This window comes from Nicotiana sylvestris, chromosome 4 (genome assembly GCF_000393655.2).
Source record: "Nicotiana sylvestris chromosome 4, ASM39365v2, whole genome shotgun sequence".
NCBI classification, from domain to species: Eukaryota; Viridiplantae; Streptophyta; class Magnoliopsida; order Solanales; family Solanaceae; genus Nicotiana; species Nicotiana sylvestris.
The window spans coordinates 179,491,009-179,513,625 of NC_091060.1; the positions used below are offsets into that span (position 1 = coordinate 179,491,009).

At 35.3% G+C, this 22,617-nt stretch overlaps 2 protein-coding genes across 3 annotated transcripts; both read right to left on the minus strand.

The window, feature by feature from the left end:
* Positions 1 to 3,573: 3,573 nt before the first annotated feature.
* Positions 3,574 to 10,630, minus strand: LOC104211899 (BTB/POZ domain-containing protein At2g30600). 2 transcript variants are annotated; one of them, XM_070172430.1, is made up of 13 exons: positions 10,373 to 10,630; positions 8,850 to 9,698; positions 8,013 to 8,339; positions 7,302 to 7,532; positions 6,790 to 6,951; positions 6,052 to 6,264; positions 5,916 to 5,963; positions 5,771 to 5,829; positions 5,518 to 5,644; positions 5,353 to 5,427; positions 5,185 to 5,265; positions 4,185 to 4,253; positions 3,574 to 3,989 (listed from the first exon to the last, which is right to left on the minus strand). In XM_070172430.1, exons 2-13 carry the CDS (start codon positions 9,651 to 9,653, stop codon positions 3,771 to 3,773), a joined length of 2,415 nt encoding a protein of 804 aa, XP_070028531.1. In that variant the 5' UTR covers positions 9,654 to 9,698; positions 10,373 to 10,630; the 3' UTR covers positions 3,574 to 3,770. The 2 variants fall into 2 exon arrangements, with proteins under 2 accessions (XP_070028531.1, XP_070028530.1); XM_070172429.1 differs by lacking the exon at positions 10,373 to 10,630 and having other exon boundaries at positions 8,850 to 10,262.
* A 7,857-nt stretch (positions 10,631 to 18,487) lies between these two features.
* LOC104221570 (G2/mitotic-specific cyclin-2) lies at positions 18,488 to 21,623 on the minus strand. Its single transcript, XM_009772644.2, has 12 exons — positions 21,387 to 21,623; positions 21,173 to 21,232; positions 20,887 to 21,028; positions 20,729 to 20,788; positions 20,594 to 20,642; positions 20,370 to 20,522; positions 20,157 to 20,285; positions 19,742 to 19,831; positions 19,425 to 19,646; positions 19,233 to 19,331; positions 18,977 to 19,155; positions 18,488 to 18,881 (listed from the first exon to the last, which is right to left on the minus strand). Exons 2-12 carry the CDS (start codon positions 21,225 to 21,227, stop codon positions 18,734 to 18,736), a joined length of 1,326 nt encoding a protein of 441 aa, XP_009770946.1. The 5' UTR covers positions 21,228 to 21,232; positions 21,387 to 21,623; the 3' UTR covers positions 18,488 to 18,733.
* Positions 21,624 to 22,617: the final 994 nt, after the last annotated feature.

Genomic DNA, 22,617 nt, shown 5'->3' on the forward strand with positions numbered 1-22,617 from the left:
TACTTAAACTATTATTAAGAACTAAATTAAGTTATAAAAACGCAAATTAACTCCCAATAACAATTAACGCACAATTAAGTAATAATTAAGCATAAAATTGTATATTTGGACATTAAATGCTAAAAATGCAAACGATGCCTATTTTTGTAATTTTTATTTTTTGTAAAACAAATTTAATTACTAACAATTGTAGAATTAAATCCTACATACAACATGCGATATATTTTTGTATTTTTATTAATTTAACAAATAAACATGCACAGACAAATACAAATAATTATTCAAAATATCACAAAATATCACCAAATTACACACCAAGAAAAATTACTTTATTTTTGAATTTTTTGGGAGTAATTCTCATATAGGGAAAAAATCACGTGCTTACAGAGAGGTGTAGATTAATTTGTAGTACTCCGTTTAGGTTTTTATGTATGAACTTTCTATGTGTTTATTTTGGATTAGAGTTTAAATCCTTTTAAACAAGTAGGTACATACCTTTAGATCTTCTATTGTTATCCAAATTTGTGTTCCACTCATTAATTTAGTTGAATCTACAAATATTATACCTGAATAACTGCACCTTTAATCATATGATATCAATCCTTGTATAAATATTCAAATTAATTAAGTGATAAATTTGGTCACAAAAATCGAGTTAGTTTTGAAGTACTAAATGTCAATGTAATCTAGTTTACGAAAAATTCATTAGAATTCAAGTGCAGTTAAACTCTTAAAAGTATTCATCATAATATTATTTTAGGGTTTTGGATTTAAGAATGATGGTTTAACATTCTTTTTGAAAGTTAGTGAATTTGGAAGCCTTCTATAATCATTTGCAAATTAATTAACATTACAAAATTTAAAGAAGAATAAAACAAAGAGGTTTTGAGAGAAGATTTTACTCGTTGCTATTTGTTTTATATTATTGGTATTTATACAATAGCTTTAGCGGCATCCCTTCATATAAACAGTCCATAAATCTAATACACATTAGGGGTGGGCATATATCGGGTAAAACCGATAACTCGAACCGTTAATTTTTTATTGGGTTATCGGTATTGGGTTATTAGGTTAACGGTTCGGTAACGGGTTACATTTTTTTATTGGGTTATCGGTTCGGGCTCGGTTTGCATTTTTGTTATTGGGTAAAAACCGATAACCCAATAAAAATGATATAATTTACTAATTTACCCTTAAGTATATACTAGGGTTATTTATTTTTCTAATTCCCTCTTCACTCTTCAGTCGTTTGTCTCTCAGTTCTCATTCTTATTTCTGTCGCAACCCCCAAGAGTCAAGACGCAAGACTCACCACCAGTTCTCCGCCAGACATCAGTAGATACTGCACAGAAGCGGGAGCGTGCTTTTGTTAAGAAACAACAAAAGTTGGCAGTTTACACGTTCTGGCAGTTTGATTTCTTTGTTTTATATATTGCAAATTTTTTTAGTTGTTTTATGTTATCGGGTAAACCGATAACCGAACCGATAACGATATATAACCGATTAACCGATAACCGATAACCGATAATCAATATCTTATCGGTTTGGTTATCGGGTTATGATATTTGTAAACCGATAACCGATAGGCAAACCGATAATGTTCAAAACCGAACCGAACCGACCGATGTCCACCCCTAATACACACATTCTAGGATATGGTTTACATAATTATATACGGACTTGCTGCACAATAAATTAAAAACTATAGCTATATATAATGACATAATAGGTTTTCTGGTGTAACACTGCTAATTGCTCACATCATGGGCTTTTGGTGATGAACTTTATGACATTTTAAAATTTATCATAACTTAACTTTTACAATTTAAGTAGTATGTAACTTAAATATGAAAAGATCAACCATGTAGGTTTAGTTTTAGGATTCTAATTTAATTTTATTTGAATATAAATTCCTAGGTATTAGGAAAAATCTCAAATATTTATCATATCCGGTATGAAATTACTTTTTGAAAGAAATAAAATAGCTTCCAAAGGGTAAAAATACTTTTTTCAACACACCTCGTTTAGAAAATAGTGAAAAAAGAAAATTAATTAATATAAAAATTAGAATCTGAGAGAAAGTAGATGTTTTTGAGAGGGATGAAGGCTTCAAAGTCCAATCATCAAATTATACTCCATTCAGTTTTTTTTTTTTCGTTTTTCAAATTCAAAATATTTCACACTGAAACCTCTTTGAAATAGTGTTTTGACTTAACAGTGATTTACTTGTTACTTATGGAATTTTAGAGTATGCATTTATTTAAAACTTTACCTTTATTTAAGTGTGGACCATAATGGCTCGAACTATGGCCCAAATCTCGCTTACACACTTTCTGTGGACCATAATAACTTTACACGCGCAACCTTTCTAAAGTGTGCCTAGTACACACCTTTTTTGACCAGGTCTAAGCGTGTGTAATACAAACTGGACCAAGCGCGTGGACACTATTTCAAGACAATTTCTGTTTTAATAAACGGTCAAAAACACATTCCAATGACCCTTAAAAGATTAAAAGGGCCTTAACCCATTTCTATCTATATACTAACCCGATTTTCATCTTCTTCTTCCTCCTTGAAAGCTTTAAATTGAAGAAAATTTTATCTTCTTGAAGCCAAAATTTATTCCTCTTCTTGAAGTTCGAAGCCAATATTACAGTCTTCTTCTATTTCTTCCTTCTCTTTTTTGACATAAGAGTTAAATTTCTAAGGCTCAATTTTAAGATTTGGGAAAATGCATAATATGAGAAAAATTTGCTATTGTGGTGAAGAAGCTGTGGTGATACAGTCATGGAGTGTTGATAATCCGGGTCGTCGATTTTACGGATGTCCATTTTATGAGGTAAATATCAATTGTACTTTTTAATCGATTTTATATTCCGTAATAATTTTGTCTCTTCAATTTTTCAGAGGGACAAACGATCGGCATGTAATTTCTTTATGTGGTTTGACCCCCCAACTCCAGAGCACTTGAAAATCCGATAACCCTAAGCAAAATAGAAGAAATTTCAAAAAAACCCTAGATTCAACCCACCCACTACTAAAATAAACGGGTAATGCAAGGAGAAGAAAATTACTAACCTATTAACCCCATAAATCCACCGGAAATCCACGATGAAAGCGTAGCTTGAGATGGTCGCCGAAATCGCCTTTACAGTAGCTCCTTCTATATGCATCGGATTTTGAGTACTGACTTGGGTAAGTTTGGTTTTAACGCTTTTACCTTGTGGGTCGGGTAGGGTCAGTTAGGGTCGGGTTAGTTATTATAAGGTAATGGGTTAAAATTATGTAAAGTCAAACGCGTGACATACACGGATGTCTTATTAACAGGATCTGGTCAAAGGAGGTGGGTACTAGATACACTTTAGAAAAATTTCTTGTGTAAGGTTATTATCGTCCACAGAAAGTGTGTAAGGAGGATTTGGGCCAAAGGTTGGGTGGTAAACTATGTATTAAGCCTTTTTTTACCAATATAACCAATTGATTTATGGTAAGTTAACCTAATATATTAAGGTTACTTTGGTAAACCAAAGTTATATTCATGCTTTTATAAAATATATATATAGAGAGAGAATAAATGCAACAGCATTCTACAAGAAACCAGCCAATCAAAACCAGTAAGCGGAGAATACATGATATCACAGCACTTTAGACATCTTTGGAGAATATCAAGACCATGCAATTTATTTTCTGCATGCAACATTTTCAACTGTAAATGAAGAGTTTGTGGAAAAAACTAAGCTATTCATTACATGTTTAAACCAAAAACCACGCTAACGAAAATAACCATATAGTTCTAAGAAGCAGATGCAACAGTTCCATGGGTTAGTATCATCTGTAGTAGGAGCGGTCATGAGAAGTCGAAAGAATCTGAAAGGAAGTAGAGCATTTGGACCGGTAATAGGCCACGACGCAAATTGACCTGGCTTGCAAATAGTTTGATCATTCTCATGTATTCTCAGGTTTGTCCAACTTTTCCCATCCAAAGACCCCTGAAATGCATAGAATTGAGGAACCTAGTAAATTAAGTATAACGGAACGTATAAATGTATGTGGGATTATACTGGGCTGTTGTTGTTATTGGAACGTATAAATGTAAAATCCAGACGAGTACATCACTAATGTGTTGCATTTGCACGCGAGATGAAATATATACTGCTTTTGTGAGTACTGGTTGCATGGCTTACCTGAAAGTTCCAACGTCTCATAAATGCTCCTGATCCGTCCTGTCTTAATGTGTAGTAGTTACACATGAGCTGTTCATGAAAAAATATTATATGGATCAGAAGTTCTGATTTCTTGTTGAATACCAAATGGGATAATTGATCACGGATATTGGGACAAAACTTGGAAATGATTAAACTGAGAGATAACCCTTCAAAGAAACCAAAATGCAAACCCCAGATCCAACAAAAAACATAAAAGAAAAAGAAAGTAGACAAGTGTTCACTTTCGGTATTCCGTTCAGACAGAGGTATACTAACAAACACCACTCTAGACAACCATGACTCAATGCAACGCCCTCACAATGAGAACTGTAAACTATAATGTTGAATCTTCAATTGTTTTGCCGCAAGTCAATTACAAGGCATGTTTAATTAGATGTCCTTGGCCGAAGAATACTAAAAGCTTTCTCTGGACATGCATAGTTTCTACAGCTAGGATCATTTCCCATCACTAGGTGCAGTCAAAGACAAAATATGACCAAATATCGAACTTGATCACATACAGCAGAATTTTGAGAATCAGCACGAACAAAGTGCAAGCTGCACATACAAGTTCATTTCCTTTTCGTAAGGGTAGGTCTTAGGTAGGTATTATAATGTGTGAACCTGGTCGTTCAAGAAGAGTTCTCTTATAACTTGTTACTCTTAGATATGTTAAGACTCTACTTTATAAGCCAAATTTATAACTACATTGACAACTAAATGAGCAGAGTTATATGCACAAGTCATGTAAGATTTTCTCATTCACAAGAGATTTTAGAATGTATCAGTATGTAACATTGTAAACCATGCAAGGAAGGCGATGAACAAAATATGCAGTTCACATTGTTTCAAGGAATAATCCTACAACTGATTAAATTCATTATTTTCATAATTCATGGACCAGGTTACAGCAACAAAATAACTTCTTTCCTATTCATTCTTTATACACCCACCGTATACACAAACCAATAAATCTCACCTGGTGATCTTGACCAACATCGACCATCCACCATGAAGCGTTTCTTCCGTCCTCCATCTGAGGTCCAGCAAGAGATGTACCCTGAAAAAGGAAATGATCATTTTTGCCTTTTCTTTTCAACTAATTTAAAAGGAGAAAATCCTTTACAATAACTCCTCCAATTCATACCTGGAAATTTCTTGACACCAAGACCTTAGGATCAGTGCATCTTGAAATGGGGCTACTAGCAGTGATAGTTACTCTCTGAATCATGAATTATACATGTTAAGTAGATTACAAGATGAGGCGGCAAAAGCAAGGAAGGTAAATTGCGTATTGCATTTCATGATTTACCTTAGACAAGACAGGATTTACCCACTGGTGTTTCCCATATGATGTGCCAGCAAAATAGAGGACCCCATTGCTGTCTCCATCACATATGTAAAGCAGCTCCTTGAAACTTGATTTCCTATGCTGAAACCTATTATCATATGTTACAGCACTTCATCAGTGTCAGTTTTAGATGTTTTTGATAATCATTCTCCGATTAAAATACACAAGTTTCCTTCAATTATTACATGATTAATATACTAGTATTACTACTTACTTTTGGCTTCGTTTAGAACCGGTGACCCCAAATTCCAGAAATCTTATAGCCTCTTTAACCTGTTACATAGCATACGAGTTATTCTCCAGAGGTATCAAAATGATAAACATCCCATGGAATCTTTCTCTAAATAGTTGTAACATACCAGATGGTCAAAAGTGGGAATCTGCTGGCAAAGGTTACTTCCTTCAAACTGCAGGATTCCCAACAAAGCCAACATTAGCATATATTCAACTTTAATGATGGCGAAGCGAGGTGCTCCTCAATATCAAGGTATATACCTTCTTCAGCAATTCAAGTGGCAGTAAGGGGAACCGCACAAGATTCAGAAATCCATTTAGAGACTTAAGCCTCTCCCCAAAAAGCATCTCTGGTGTTGAATTTACAATCAATTCGTTTACTGTTTCCCATCCATACAATTCTCTTGCTTGTAAGCACCAAAGTAAGATGGCATTGAGAACTCTCTCTTCGGATGTCACTGTCAAATCTGTATGCTGCAGAACACATCATCTGTCGTTAGAGATGTATACTGCCAATTCAATAGCACATAAGCTTTATTAATGCATCTGCACATCAAGTGACTTTAATATATTCTTTCAGGCTCAGGTCTTTGAAATCTTACCCAATTAAAGGAATAAAACTACTATGTAAAGTAAAGAAACCAGGTCACAACTATAAGACAGATAAAGGCATATGATTTCCCCTAAACTTTTACTCATATTTGTTTCAGAAAGCAGAAATATGTTGGCTGCATATGCCTGTACTTCGTTATCAAGAATATTCCCAAAGATTAAATCATCTGAACTCTTCTGTACAAGGGATGAAACATTCAATAAGACCCATAATCACACTGCACCTTCGTGAAGTTAGAAAAAGAATATTTCCTCCTTGCAGACATTGACTCGAACTAGATAATCTAGACTTTCTTTATCCAAGTGATGGTTTCTTGTTCAAGTATCCAAAATCGCAACATTGTTCATATTATTCAAGTTAAAAAATAAGAAGGGAATGATGATCACCTGAAGGATATTGCTAAAGCTTGCTTCATCTAACATGACAAAGTCGATGCTTGCAGTTGTACAATAATCAAAGTGCATCGAGAATATCCTCTCACAGGTTTCTTCAATGAGTTTACATGAGGGAACAGATGATATCACTTGAAGAATTGGGCATACTGAGTCCTGCAACAAAGACCAACAATTAGTGTCACAGATCACGACCCAAAGACTTTACCAAAGTGTCTTCTTCCTCGTCCAATAAACTTGGCATAATAGAAAAAGTTCTTGAACCTTCTTCCAATAGGAGAACTCCATCCCTGCATATAATGTATAGACGAAAGGTATTAATAAATTTATATCTCATTGTCATAAAACGGCTCCGCTCATGCTCACAAGTCCGAACTGCATCACTTCTCCATTCTTTTAATTGTAGTCTGACATTAGCACTTTCAACATGATGATGCATACGACCATACAGGTTTAGCAACAAAAGAGGAAGTATGCATTGAAAGAGGGAAGAGTCGTAAGATTACCTCTGAGAGGCACTCCAAAAGTATTTTGCAGCACTCCTGATGAAGAAGAGTAACCCCAAACTCATCCGCCAGTAAAAGAAGCTGGAGTAACAAGGTATTAATTCCGCCGGTGGCTTCTTTATTAATTTCTCCAGTGTACATGAATTCTAGCATAATCTTAAATGCTTCAAAAGGGACATCTTTTAAGCAGACCATTGAAGAAGCACTCTCCCTCATTCCATTGGTAAACATCTGCCAATTCAAAATTTTGCTTAAAACAGACATAGTGTATGACTGTTGATACATGATAGATTCTGGATTTCAATGTTATTTTCAGGGGCTAACTACAATTTAAGATATTGAAGCAATCCATATTAACATGTTGATCTCAAAATAAACTTCGTTTCCTAAGGGAAAGTTTCTCTAAGCACCTCAAATGCATTTATACAGCAAAAATGCTCATTAAAAATTCTAACACTTCAAAATTGCTGATTTTGAGTTTGAACATCAGAAAAGATGAACCTTGTAATGTATCCTAGTCTAGTCCAAGAATTTAAGAAACAAGGCAGCAATCAATTCTGGGAAACTAACAGAACATCGTCACAGGATTTAAGACAGAAAAATGATTTTTCGCCAATGGTTTTTGACGTGCTACTTCCTCACAATGACTTCTAACTAAAGGCAATAAGTAGGGAAAATTTGTGAAAGAGAAGTTATAACAATGTTAAATACCTTTGCGAAAGGAACACTCCATGACCCAAGGATTACTTTATGTGACTGCAAAACAAGGTCATGAACTCCAACATAAATGTCTAGATCACTGTATTCTCCGGTCGAGAGGAACTGTTCAAGCCTTTCTCTATTAATGGGCAACCCATATGGAAAAGTTTTGCTACATTGGAGCCAGCTCGGATAAGATATGTCTACAGGCTTAGGTGATTCAACAAGTTGCTCATGAGACGTAAGTTGCTCAAGGATCTCTTCACATTGCTTCACCAATGGCATCACTTTGTATTGTAAACTCAAAGACTTCAACGAGCGGAGATCAGATTCCAAAATCTACAATGCTCAAATATTGCAGTGGGTCAGCAACTTTAAGATAAATATTTACACTAATAGTTTCATAGAACAACGCTTTGGAACTACATATTTATACTCTCTCTCTCTCTCTCTCACACACACACACATCTATACCTATTTCAGAGTGCATAGTGTTGATACACGCTTGGTAGGGTGATTTAAGATATGGCAGATTCAACATACTTAAAAGAAATTTAGACAATAGAAAGAGGTAAAAAGCAAAAGAGAATTAGTCTATACACAAAAGTTAAATCGAGCAAATTCATTTGAGTACATAGTTAAGTCTGAATAATAAGTTTTGTTTCTTCTGAAACATTTGAATTAATTCCTTGTTCGGATAGAAAAAAACATTCCTTCCTCAACGAAGTAATAAGCAATAAGTATGTATCCAAAGTTGAGCAGACAATGTCCCAGTTGATAGCCTATCAAGTATACAGATAACAAAATGGAAGGATAATAACTTGAACTTGCCCGAAAGTTAGGATTCACCTGAGCATGTCCGGTGTAGACATACTGAAGAAGTGCATGAAGGACGGAATAACTAATGTCTGGCAAGTGAACAACTTCTTCAACTGATGAACTAAGACCAAAATCTCCACATGCAGCTAAAATGAGCTTATGAGCTGGAACAACCCTTTCTTCCTTTCCAACAACAAAGAACATATCAGATAACTCCCAATTCTCAAGAAACTTTCCAAGACCCCAACTTTCATAATTAGCAATTTGATCTTCTAACTCTTGTTCTAAATCATCCTCGCCTAAGTCATGCTCAACATAATCCACATGCTTCCACAAAGATAAATGATTCGGTGTGACAGGCAGTACATTAACATTCCTGTATCCAACATGTTTATCCCAACTGCTAAGACCAACATACTGAACGCTGCAATTGGGATTCGAATCAAGCCACTGAAAGCAAAGATTCTGAAAAGGATACCTTCCCTTGCCAATGCTAATCAATCCATCATAGATACTAATCCAGTAGCTTTGAAATGCTGAAGAACAACAAAGACCAACACCAGCTGCGTCAACCACCGTTTTCCCATCAACCTCAATCTTAAATCTCTTATTCCTATGACTACCAATGATTACAGTATAGTGTGGACAATTATCCCTTTTGTAGTGATAATGCTGACTCCCTACCTGCTCGCGAAAAACGATTGTTACATCGTTATGTGCAAAAGCATCAAAAGCTACACAACCCCTTCCTGCTTCTCTAAATCTCAGATCATTAGGCCAGGCACACTCAAAAGGCGCCACAGTAAGAAACTTCTTCTGCTTCTTGTCCATCATTTCTCCCGGAGGAAACAATTCTTCTTTACTCACTTCACAATATAGCTGGCAGTGAACCATATTTTTAGCCGGAGGATAAATAGTCAATATGAAAAAAAGATTGAACAAAAACTTACTATATATAGTTCCTGACAGATAGTAATAAAAAAGATTCCAAAAACAACTTGCTCAATAGATAGTGATGGGCAAGAATCATAAAATTAGATCAGGGAAGGGCTTTGACGTTTGACAGCAGGATAAAAAGTAAAGGAAAAAGATGTCCTTGATAGCAATATCTAAATATATCAGGTGCAACTTCTAAAATCTCAAAATCTACACAGATAAATGATGATGATATAGTTGGAATGGTCACCATCTGAAAATAACCCAGAAATCTCTAGACACCATACAATTAATCAAGCAAAAATAAATATCAACATCCAACTTGCTCTCAACTTGCACCACATTTTTATAAATTAAAAAAAAAGAAAGTCAAATTCAATATCCAGCTTATGGTTATTCCTAAAAATGGATAAAAACCTGATCTTTGATGAAGAATATCCACAAAAATTCAAGAACAATAGAAAATCACAAACACTATAAATCATGCAATAAAACACAAAATTCAAATCCAGCAAATGGGTATGTCCAGAAATGGAAAAAAATCCGATCTTTACAGAAAACTTCCAAAAATTTAAAGAATACTAGAGAAATTACATGGTGGGGATGAAGCTTATTACCTCATAACATCTTGAACTATCTCTATCAGTAGATCAAGAAAACAACTGGACCATGTAATAATTATATAGCGTTTAACTTTATATTCAGAAATAAGTAGATAAAACAGAAAAAGATGAGTTGGAAGATAGTGACAGAGCACAAAGATCCAGTTAACTTGGTATATTGGATATTTTAGGGAAATGGAATTTGAGTCTTTTAGGGAAATACTAAATATTTATGGATATTAGCTAATTTTGAGAGTGGTAAGGGGTTAGAGTAAAGGAGGGTCCTGACCTGAGCTAAGAGGGCGGCGACAACATTGAGAATTACAGTTTAGATTTTCTATATTTAGTCTTTATCAGCCACGTCAAGCTGAAGTGTCTTCTGTCCACTTCAGTACATGTTTTTCTTCATCACGTTATTCTTCAACTAGACTTGACCCAAGTGTCACACTCTATATGCCTCTGTCTTCATCTGGGCACTAGTCTAATAGTTTCTCGGCTGCGCAATAAGTGATCAATTTGTCTTGGATACATCCATTAAAGAAATAGATAAAAATAATTTATGTTACTAAATTATTCTTAATTAAATATTGCAGCATAATTTAATGTGAGAAGTAAAAGACATTTTAGGCATATGTATATATGAATAATTTTGGGAAAACAAATTGAATTTTTTCTTAATTATATAAATGAACACTTATTTTAGACCACAATAAAAAGACAATTTGGTCACTTATTATGAACCGGAGGGAATAGTAGTGAGTTTCCGAAGAAAAGTGAAAAAAAAATTCATGGCCAAACGGGCTAGTATATCATAATTCCTCTCATCCCAATTTGGGTGGCACAGTTTAACTTTAACTAAGCACTGAGTTAAAACGGAGTTTTTCTGAAATTTATAATTTAAAATAAGTTTTTATGTGACTATAGATCATTTTAAAAAAGTTTAAAATAAGAATTTTTAAAATTAAATTATTTTTTGAATCGTATTAATTATACTAAACACCCCATATAATATGACTCAGTTGCGGTCTTGCGGATATACGGTCTGTATTTTATAATTAAGCACTTGCACTCCCTATATTATGAAAGTCCTACACTTAGGGGTCGTTTGGTATGGGGTATAAGAAGGTATAAGGGTGATATAAAAATTTAATACTACCTTAATATTTTGTTTGGTTAGCAAATCAGGTATAAGTTATCCCGGTGTTAATTTTAACACTGGGATAACTTATACCTTATAGAAGGTGGGGTAATTAGCACCGGTATAATTTACACCTTCTTCTTAGAAATTATGCATTTGTCATTCTTAATACAACATACTCTATTGGAAATAAGCTTCCTGAAGAAGCTTATCACTTCGATACCCGGTTATGGATAAACATTACCCCCGGTAGAAGATTATCCATACCGGGTATAATAAGCTTATCCTTTCAGTACCCAGTTATGGATAAATATTATCCCCGGTAGAAGATTATCCATACCGGGTATAATAAGCTTATCCTTTCAGTACCCAGTTATGGATAAACATTACCCCCGGTAGAAGATTATCCATACCGGGTATAATAAGCTTATCCTTTCAGTACCCAGTTATGGATAAATATTATCCCCGGTAGAAGATTATCCATACCGGGTATAATAAGCTTATCCTTTCAGTACCCAGTTATGGATAAACATTACCCCCGGTAGAAGATTATCCATACCGGGTATAATAAGCTTATCCTTTCAGTACCCAGTTATGGATAAATATTATCCCCGGTAGAAGATTATCCATACCGGGTATAATAAGCTTATCCTTTCAGTACCCAGTTATGGATAAACATTACCCCCGGTAGAAGATTATCCATACCGGGTATAATAAGCTTATCCTTTCAGTACCCAGTTATGGATAAATATTATCCCCGGTAGAAGATTATCCATACCGGGTATAATAAGCTTATCCTTTCAGTACCCAGTTATGGATAAACATTACCCCCGGTAGAAGATTATCCATACCGGGTATAATAAGCTTATCCTTTCAGTACCCAGTTATGGATAAATATTATCCCCGGTAGAAGATTATCCATACCGGGTATAATAAGCTTATCCTTTCAGTACCCAGTTATGGATAAACATTACCCCCGGTAGAAGATTATCCATACCGGGTATAATAAGCTTATCCTTTCAGTACCCAGTTATGGATAAATATTATCCCCGGTAGAAGATTATCCATACCGGGTATAATAAGCTTATCCTTTCAGTACCCAGTTATGGATAAACATTACCCCCGGTAGAAGATTATCCATATCGGGTATAATAAGCTTATCCTTTCAGTACTCCGTTATGGATAAACATTGCTCTCAGTAGAAGATTATCCATATCTGGTATAGTAGCAGCTTACACAGCAGCTTCCTTTCTTCTATAAATAGAAGAGATTTCAGTTCATTATGTACATCAGTTTGAATTCGAATAATATAACAGTTTCTCTCTATACTTGTCTTTACTTTACAGTCTTTATTTTATAACACGTTATCAGCACGAGACTCTGACATCTCGAGCAAATACTTTGAAAGTATTAGAGGTAAGAACTTTCTTTTCCTAAATAATGTCAAATCTTTCTAAACTTGAATTTGTAGCCCTGGATATATCGGGCAAAAGCTACATGTCTTGGGTGCTTGATGCTGAAATTCATCTTGATGCGATGGGTCTGGCAGACACCATCAAGGATAAAAATCAGGCATCAAACCAAGACCGTGCCAAAGCAATGATATTCCTACGCCATCACCTTGATGAGGGCCTGAAAATGGAATATCTCACTATTAAAGATCCAGTCATACTGTGGAATAATTTGAAAGATAGATATGACCACCTGAAGATGGTCGTTCTTCCACAGGCACGTTATGATTGGACTCATCTAAGGCTACAAGATTTTAAATCTATCAGTGAGTATAATTCTGCTATGTTCAGAATTATTTCCCAATTGAAATTATGTGGTGATAATATTACTGATCATGATATGTTGGAGAAAACTTTCACCACTTTTCATGCCTCGAATATGCTCCTGCAGCAGCAATATCGAGAGATGAGATTTAAAAAGTATTCTGAACTTATCTCACATCTTCTTATAGCAGAGCAACATAATGGGCTATTAATGAAAAATCATGAAAGCCGACCTATTGGTTCTTGTCCATTCCCTGAAGTGAATGAGACGAACTTCCACCAAGCTAAACGTGGAAGAGGTCGTGGCCCCAGTCGTGGTCATGGCCGTGGTCGGGGAAGAAACCCCAATCATGGTAATAATAATGCACCAAAGAAGCCTCCTCACCACCAGCAGTGGAAAAGGAAGGAACAAAAGCATGAAGCGGTGCAAGCGCCAAATGCAGAAAATGCATGCTATAGATGTGGAGGAAAAGGGCACTGGTCACGTACTTGTCGTACGCCAAAGCACCTGGTTGAGCTTTATCAAGCCTCCCTGAAGAAGACAGAGAAAAATGCTGAAGCAAATTTTATTTCTGAAGATAATTTAGACTTCATGCATTTGGATGTAGCTGATTACTTTGCACTCCCAGAAGGAGAAACAAGTCATGTAATCGGTAGTGAATCTGTAGAAATGTAAATATTTTAATTTTTGTTGTTTGTAATAGATAGTATGGTTATGTAATTGTTGTACATAAATAAAAGTTATGCTTTGATAATGATGTTTACTATAATATATTTTATTTATGTTATTTTGAAGAATATGGATAACCCTCAAATTATGTTTGGATCAAAGACAAATCATGAAGATATTTGTGTTATTGATAGTGGAACAACTCATGCCATATTCAACGATCAGAAATACTTTTCTTATTTGCATAAGGAAAAAGCAAATGTTTCAACAATTTCTGGTAATATAAGTTTGATTGAAGGCTCCGGAAGAGCCATAATATTTCTGTCTAAGGGAACAAAACTTATTATAGACAATGCATTGTTCTCCTCCAAGTCCCGAAGAAACTTGTTGAGTTTTATAGATATCCGCCGAAATGGGTATCATGTTGAGACAATAGATGAAATGAACAGGGAATATCTTTGTATTACAAAGAATATTTCTGGCCAGAAATGCATTGTAGAAAAGTTACCAACTTTATCTTCTGGCTTATACTATTCAAAAATTAGTACAATTGAAGCACACTCTATCGTAAACCAGAAGTTTACGGATTCAAATACTTTTGTGCTTTGGCATGGCCGTTTGGGCCATCCCGGATCAATAATGATGAGACGAATTACTGAAAATTCGAGTGGGCATCCATTAAAGAACTTGAAGATTCTTACAAATGACGAATTTTCTTGTGATGCTTGTTATCAAGGAAAAATGATCACTAGACCATCACCAATGAAGGTTGGTATTGAATCCCCTGCCTTTTTAGAGCGTATACATGGGGATATATGTGGACCTATTCACCCACCAAGTGGGTTGTTTAGATATTTTATGGTCCTAATAGATGCATCTTCAAGATGGTCTCATGTGTGCCTACTATCATCTCGCAACCTGGCGTTTGCAAAGCTATTAGCCCAAATAATTCGATTAAGGGCACAATTCCCAGATTATCCTATAAAGGCTATTCGCCTTGATAATGCTGGAGAATTCTCATCTCAAGCTTTTGATGATTATTGTCTATCCGTTGGGATAAAAGTTGAACATCTTGTAGCTTATGTTCATACTCAAAATGGCCTTGCAGAGTCATTTATTAAACGCCTGCAATTGATAGCAAGACCACTACTTATGAAAACAAAATTGCCCACTACTGCTTGGGGCCATGCTATCTTGAATGCATCATCACTTATCCGTCTCAGACCAACACATTATAATAAATATTCTCCGTCACAATTAGTTTTTAGTCATGAACCAAATATTGCCCATCTACGAATTTTCGGATATGCTGTATATGTGCCAGTAGCACCACCACAACATAGTAAGATGGGACCACAAAGAAGGATAGGAATATATGTTGGGTTTGAATCACCCTCTATTATTCGCTATCTTGAACCATTGACAGGAGATTTATTTACTGCTCGATTTGCAGATTGTCGGTTTGATGAAACAAATTTTCCACAATTAGGGGGAGAGAAAAAGGAAATCAAAAGAGAAATTGTGTGGAAAATTTCATCATTATCTCACTTTGATCCCCGTACCCCTATATGTAATCAGGAGGTCCAGAAGATCATCCATTTACAGAATATAGCAAATCAAATGCCAGACGCATTTACTGATTTGAAAAGGATAACAAAGTCACATATCCCAGCAGAGAATGTGCATATCCGAATTAATGTCCCAGTAGGACCATCTACTAGTATGAGAGAAAGTGAATCTAAAGCACGCCTGAAGTGTGGTAGGCCTTTGGATTTTAAGGATCGAAATCCTCGAAAAAGAAAATCGACAAATGATCAAAACGATACTATGAAGGTATCTCCTGAAGAGACCCAAAATATGATTAGTTCTGAGATTCCTGAAGAAATCAATGAACCCGAAGCTCATGTGAGTGAGGAACTTTTAATAAGTTCGATCGGTGATGAGATTAATTTAAATCGATCTGAAATAGTGGTGGATAATATTTTTGCATATAATGTTGCACTTAATATTATGCAAGATAGTGAGGATCTTGAACCTCGATCTGTCGAAGAATGTCGACAAAGATCTGATTGGCCAAAATGGCAAGAGGCAATTCAATCGGAATTGAAGTCACTTGCTAAAAGAGAGGTCTTTGGACCAGTAGTCCAAACACCTGCTGGTATAAAACCAGTTGGTCATAAATGGGTTTTTGTGCGAAAAAGGAATGATAAAAATGAAGTTGAAAGATACAAAGCTCGCCTTGTTGCACAAGGATTCTCACAACGACCTGGAGTCGATTTTGATGAAACATATTCACCTGTTATGGATGCCATAACATTTCGATATCTCATCAGTTTAGCACTACATGAAAAGCTTGAAATACATCTAATGGATGTAGTTACAGCTTATCTGTACGGTTCACTTGATAATGAAATTTATATGAAAATCCCTGAAGGATTTAAAATGCCTGAAGCAAAATCTCAGGAAATGTATTCAATCAGATTACAAAGATCTTTGTACGGTTTAAAGCAATCTGGGCGCATGTGGTATAATCGCCTTAGTGAATATTTGCTGAAAGAAGGTTACATAAATGATGTTATTTGTCCATGTATTTTTATAAAGAAAATGACATCAGAATTTGTTATACTTGCTGTTTATGTTGATGACATAAATCTTGTTGGAACTCCAGAAGAGCTCCAAAAGGCAATTGAATATCTTAAGAAAGAATTTGAGATGAAAGGTCTTGGAAAGACAAAACTTTGTCTTGGTCTGCAAATTGAACATTTAGCAGACGGGATCTTTATCCATCAATCTGCCTATACAGAAAGGGTCTTAAAATGCTTTTACATGGACAAAGCGCACCCATTGAGTACACCAATGGTTGTTCGATCACTTGAAGTGAATAAGGATTTGTTCCGACCTCCAGAAGAGGACGAGGAACTCCTTGGTCCCGAAGTACCCTATCTCAGTGCAATTGGTGCACTAATGTATCTTGCTAATGCTACAAGGCCTGACATAGCATTCTCTGTTAATTTACTAGCAAGATATAGTTCTTCTCCTACACGGAGACATTGGAACGGGATTAAGCATATATTGCGATATTTAAAGGGAACTCTTGATATGAGTTTGTTTTATGCTAACAAAGATAGTGCAGACCTTGTTGGTTATGCAGATGCAGGTTATTTATCTGATCCCCATAAAGCTCGATCTCAAACCGGCTACGTATTTACATATGGAGGTACTATCATATCATGGCGCTCCACAAAGCAATCTATTGTTGCTACTTCTTCAAATCACGCTGAGATAATAGCTATTCATGAAGCAAGTAGGGAATGCGTATGGTTGAGAAAAATGTGGTTTGGAATGTGAGAAAAGACCCACAATTTTATACGAAGATAATGCTGCATGCATAGCCCAATTGAAGGGAGGATTTATAAAAGGTTATAGAACGAAACACATTTCACCAAAATTATTCTACACACACGATCTTCAGAAAAGTGGTGACATTGATGTGCAACAAATCCGTTCAAGTGATAATTCAGCAGATTTATTCACTAAATCTTTGCCAACTTCAACTTTTGAGAAGATGGTATACAAGATTGGTGCGGAGACTCAAATATTTGAAACAAGGTTTTCATCAGGAGGAGTAAAATACGCGATGCACTCTTTTTCCCTTACTAATGTTTTTTCCCATGGGGTTTTCCTTATAAGGTTTTTTGAGGCACCTGACAATGCGTCTTACTAAATATGTGTACCCTTTTTCCTTCACTGGGATGTTTTTCCACGCGATTTTTCCTAGTAAGGTTTTAATGAGGCACATTATCTTTTAATGAACATCCAAGGGGGAGTGTTATATTATGGATGTTCATTTAGCACTCAAGTTGTAAATAAGCTTCTTGAAGAAGCTTATCCATATGAGACTCCACCGAAAATATGTTTATCTATTTAGTACTCTATTGGAAATAAGTTTCCTGAAGAAGCTTATCACTTCGGTACCCGGTTATGGATAAATATTACCCCCGATAGAAGATTATCCACACCGGGTATAATAAATAAGCTTATCCTTTCAGTACCCAGTTATGGATAAACATTACCCCGGTAGAAGATTATCCATATCGGGTATTAAGCTTATCCTTTCAGTACTCCGTTATGGATAAACATTGCTCTCAGTAGAAGATTATCCATATCTGGTATAGTAGCAGCTTACACAACAGCTTCCTTTCTTCTATAAACAGAAGAGATTTCAGTTCATTATGTACAGTAGTTTGAATTCGAATAATATAACAGTTTCTCTCTATACTTGTCTTTACTTTACGGTCTTACACAAATGAGCTTATTGTGTATAGGAGAGGTAATAGATTTTTCCTTCTCTTTTTTCAAACTTCTATATAGTTGGAGATAGTCACACACAGATCATTATAAAAGCTAGCAGGAATGTATTTGTTCTACTTGTATTAGTGTTATGGTGGGGGGGGGGGGGGGGGCACACACTGAGAACTGCGCAAAACATTCAAGAATTGAGCAAAACATTCAAGAACTGGGCAAAAATTCAAGAATTGAGCCACCACTGGGACAGAAATGAATGCGTATGATTCCAGAAAGCTTCAAGAACACGAGTGTGAAAAACTAGATTTCACAAAATACTAAAGCAATGTCAATAATGTACATGAAAAACCAAACAAACAAATAAAAAAGCATGTTCTCAGCAGCAGTAAGAACTCAAAACACCCTCCCCTCCCCTCACTCGGGGCAACTTATGTTGCTCAATTGCGTTCAACTAACCACACTCTCTATATTACTACTTTCTTGACATCCTAGAACCATGCTGCTTCTAACAGGAAAGAAGCTGGTTCACATCTAGCAGCATAGCCATATTTAGAAGTGCTGTACTTTCGGTGCACGCCAGTAAGCTTCCCACTTGCTGCCTTCTGATGGAAAGAAACCATCAATCTCGAGCATTCCCTGTCGTAAAAAAAATAAGGGATATATTCATCTGAGTCTGAGTCTATTCAATAAATAGATGATATATTCATCTTTACAAACAAAAGTATACATACGAAAGCTGATCTTTAGCATAGCTGCTATGCTTCTCACAGGTTTTATTCCACTCCTTAGAAACACCAAGAGTGCATTGAGCAGTAAAGATAGCAGCAGCTGCTAGCATTGATGGTGGGAATTTAAGCATCTCATATTCAACCAAACATAGCTCTATCAAGAAGAAAGACATGAGCTCCACCTGATTTAAACATTAAACAACAAGTTAAATGAGTTGGAATTCAGAATGTCATATTCTGGTAAAGAAGTCTAACCAACCTTTTTATCAGACTGAGCGGCTTTAAGAAATCGCCTCATAAACACATATGCTGTAGGCACTGTTACGTTGAATTGCAAGGTATTAACCATCAACTTTTCCTGCGTTGACAAGAAATCAGTTAAGAGTCATACAGCTATGGAAATATGTTTCCTGTTAAAACATTACTATAAGATTTTGGTCTTTAAACTGACCATCACAAGCACTTCATTTCTGGTGTAAGCCTTGTCAGAAATTAAAATTAGATCCTCCACTACAGGTACAGAAACCTCTTCATATTTGCAGGCAAGAAGCAATGCAGTTATTCCGACAAGTTGAAGTTTTTTCCTAATCACTGACTGAACTGCTAGGAATCTATCGATAAGATTCACAGTCAAATACAGGGTCTCCTCCATCAGTTCAAACTTGTAGTGTACCTTTATTTATTGGAAAAAGACATTAATGAGATCCAAAATTACTATATTCTACTTCATAAAATTCAGAAATCATATGCAACAGACTGGTTGTATACCTCAATCAGCCAGTCAATTAGGATGGCTCTCATCCTTTCATTAACATCAATTTGCTGTTCCATGTAGTTTGGAGGGACACAGCTAAGAACCTGCAATCGAAAATGACACATAGCAGCTATTCCATTAAACAAAAGGGGGAAATATACACTTCTACATATAGGGGAAAAAGAAAGAGATGGAAACATAAAGATATGTAAGTCTATACTGAAATTAAATGCCTAAATTTTGTGAATAACATGGCAAACTATTAAGCTTAATGATCATAAAGGTGGATCAGCCGAACTAGTTTCACACAATGGGATCATATCCATAGGAATTAAATAAACAGTTGAAAATATGAGAGGTCTACAAACACTACAGGCCATATCCTATCCTATACACATAATAGAAGGGAGAGTGGAGTAATATTTCTACCTCAGTCTTCTTGTAGTAAGCATAGATGTCGTCAATGTACTCCACAACTGCAAGCGTGTTCTTTTTATCAGTGCTGTCTATATCCACAATTGGACAGTCTTCTACATCTTCCATCTCTATCTCCTCGTCCTAAATCATAAAATAGACCAACATCAATGGCAATCCACACAAAAAAAATTTCCTCCAATTTATATAGATCATGTCAGAATTTACCATCCTATCAATTTCCTCCATCATTGCTTCAGTATGTTGCACAAACATTGGCACGGAAGAATCACCAGTAGCCTTGTATTCTTCAGCATCGATAATAATGCAGTCTTCTGATTCATTTCTATTTGGTGCCAATGGGACTGGTGGCTTTGTTACCTAAGGAAATACAACAATATTAACAGCAGCTCAGTCATTAAAATAGACCAAGATCGCATTAAAAAATGTACCTCGACTGCAGGTTGCTGCTGTTTGCTTGCGATTTGTGCAGCTAACTTCCTGAAATGTCAAGAACTCCACAGTCAATTAAAGCGAATTTGAGATCAGGTGTAAATAAATATTTAGGACACGAAATAGAGTCAAACCTTGTGATTGGACGATGAATCGGAACAGGAGGGATTTTGTTAGCAGCATTGGCTTTGTTGCTAGAAAGAAATGAAAAATAAATAAAAATCAAAACAAGTTGTAAAATCAAGTGAAATTAGAAATGGAATTGGAGTTCAAGGGTTTAAGAAGTTTTTACTCAGAAATGCCATTTCTCTTGTTGACAGCATAGGGTAAAGGGGGAGCTCCAATTACATTCCTATTGATTGTACTAAGTGCCCTTCTATTTTGTCCAACTCCTGCAGTCAATTTTCCTCCTCCAACAACAGGCCTTAATCCTCCTAATAACAAAATAACATACATTTCCCATCCATAAATTAGGATTTTGTAACAGTCAAATCCACAAACACAAAAGAAGCAAAACACACAAACTCAAGAACACATAACATAACAAAAGAAATTAATCAAATATTAATAAAACTCACCTTGAAGATTTGAAGCCCTCATCACACCTGAAAAGTTCTCGTCTGATCCAACCATCTTGACTGCTCAAAAGTCAAATCCACAACACATGTAAAACCAGATACAAAAATAAAATTAAAAACCCAATTGAATAATCAAACCAAGAAAACATCACCAAGAATTTAGCTAGATAAGAAATTTATATAATGAAAACCCAATAATAGACTAATCCCTTACACTGATTATCACAAAAGATCAAATCTTTGAGTGGAAAGAACCTTAAATGATTTCAGTAAAAAAGAGAGAGACTATGAATTAGAAGAACCCCATTAAAATTTATCAATCAATGGAGTCAAAGATCCCTCTCTTTATCTTTTTTTTTCTTTCTTTTCTCTAAAGATTGTTCTTGGGGTTGATTTTGAGAATCATTAAAGAGTGAAATGGGAAATGGGTATATGGAATTAAGTCGTAAACATCGGATATATGTCTGTTCATATTTTGAAAGTAACGGCTAGTAAATTATGGCCGTTGGATGAAAGGTCGCGAAGTTCCGAGCTGAAACCTAACGGTTACCTTGACCTTTCTCCTTTCAAAATCATTTCTCCTCATCATATCTTTGCTTTTTTTCACTTTTTTTTTGTCTCAAATAATCAATGCTTTTAGATTACAATTGTTTTTTTTACTCCTTTTGGGCAATTTTATTTTCTCCCATTAATTAATACAACTTTTGAGGAAAATGAATTGTTTTATAATGGTATTTGTTAATAAGTAAAGCATGTTTATATTATGGAAGTTTATTGAGTTACTGTAAATTAAATTTTAGCTATTTCTTCTTGTCTAATGGAATGATCGCTATTCAGGTGATCGAAACGAATATGATTGATCGACAATTTTATTGAATGTTCACTTGCAATGATGGTCGCAAGTTTGAATCTCCACTACATCACTTGCAAGTTGAAAATGTCGTATGAGTTTTTATTCCACGTATGCTCGACTACGTTAAACGAATCTAATCTAATCTGTTGGAAATATTAGTTACTTTATCTTAATTTCATCCCTCCTCCATCCTCCACACACGAAAATAATAGAGAAAATGACATTGTATAGCCCCTCTCAAAATAATAGTTGAAAATATGTATATTTCTATATATATATATACATTTCGAGCCGAGGGTCTCCTGGAAACAGCCTCTCTGCCCCTCGGGGTAGAGGTAAGGTCTGCGTACATATTACCCTCCCCAGACCCCACTTGTGGGATTACACTGGGTTGTTGTTGTTGTATATATATATACAAAAATTATATTGATTTTATACGCTTTTCGGCTATCAAATATAAATAATTTTTTGCGCGGGCTAAAAGTGATAATACCCCAAAATAATAAATAATTGTTTGTGATTTTATTACTTTTATGGATGTATTATCCGAATATAATCTGAAATAAACTTTCAAAATGGGTAAAACAGATGT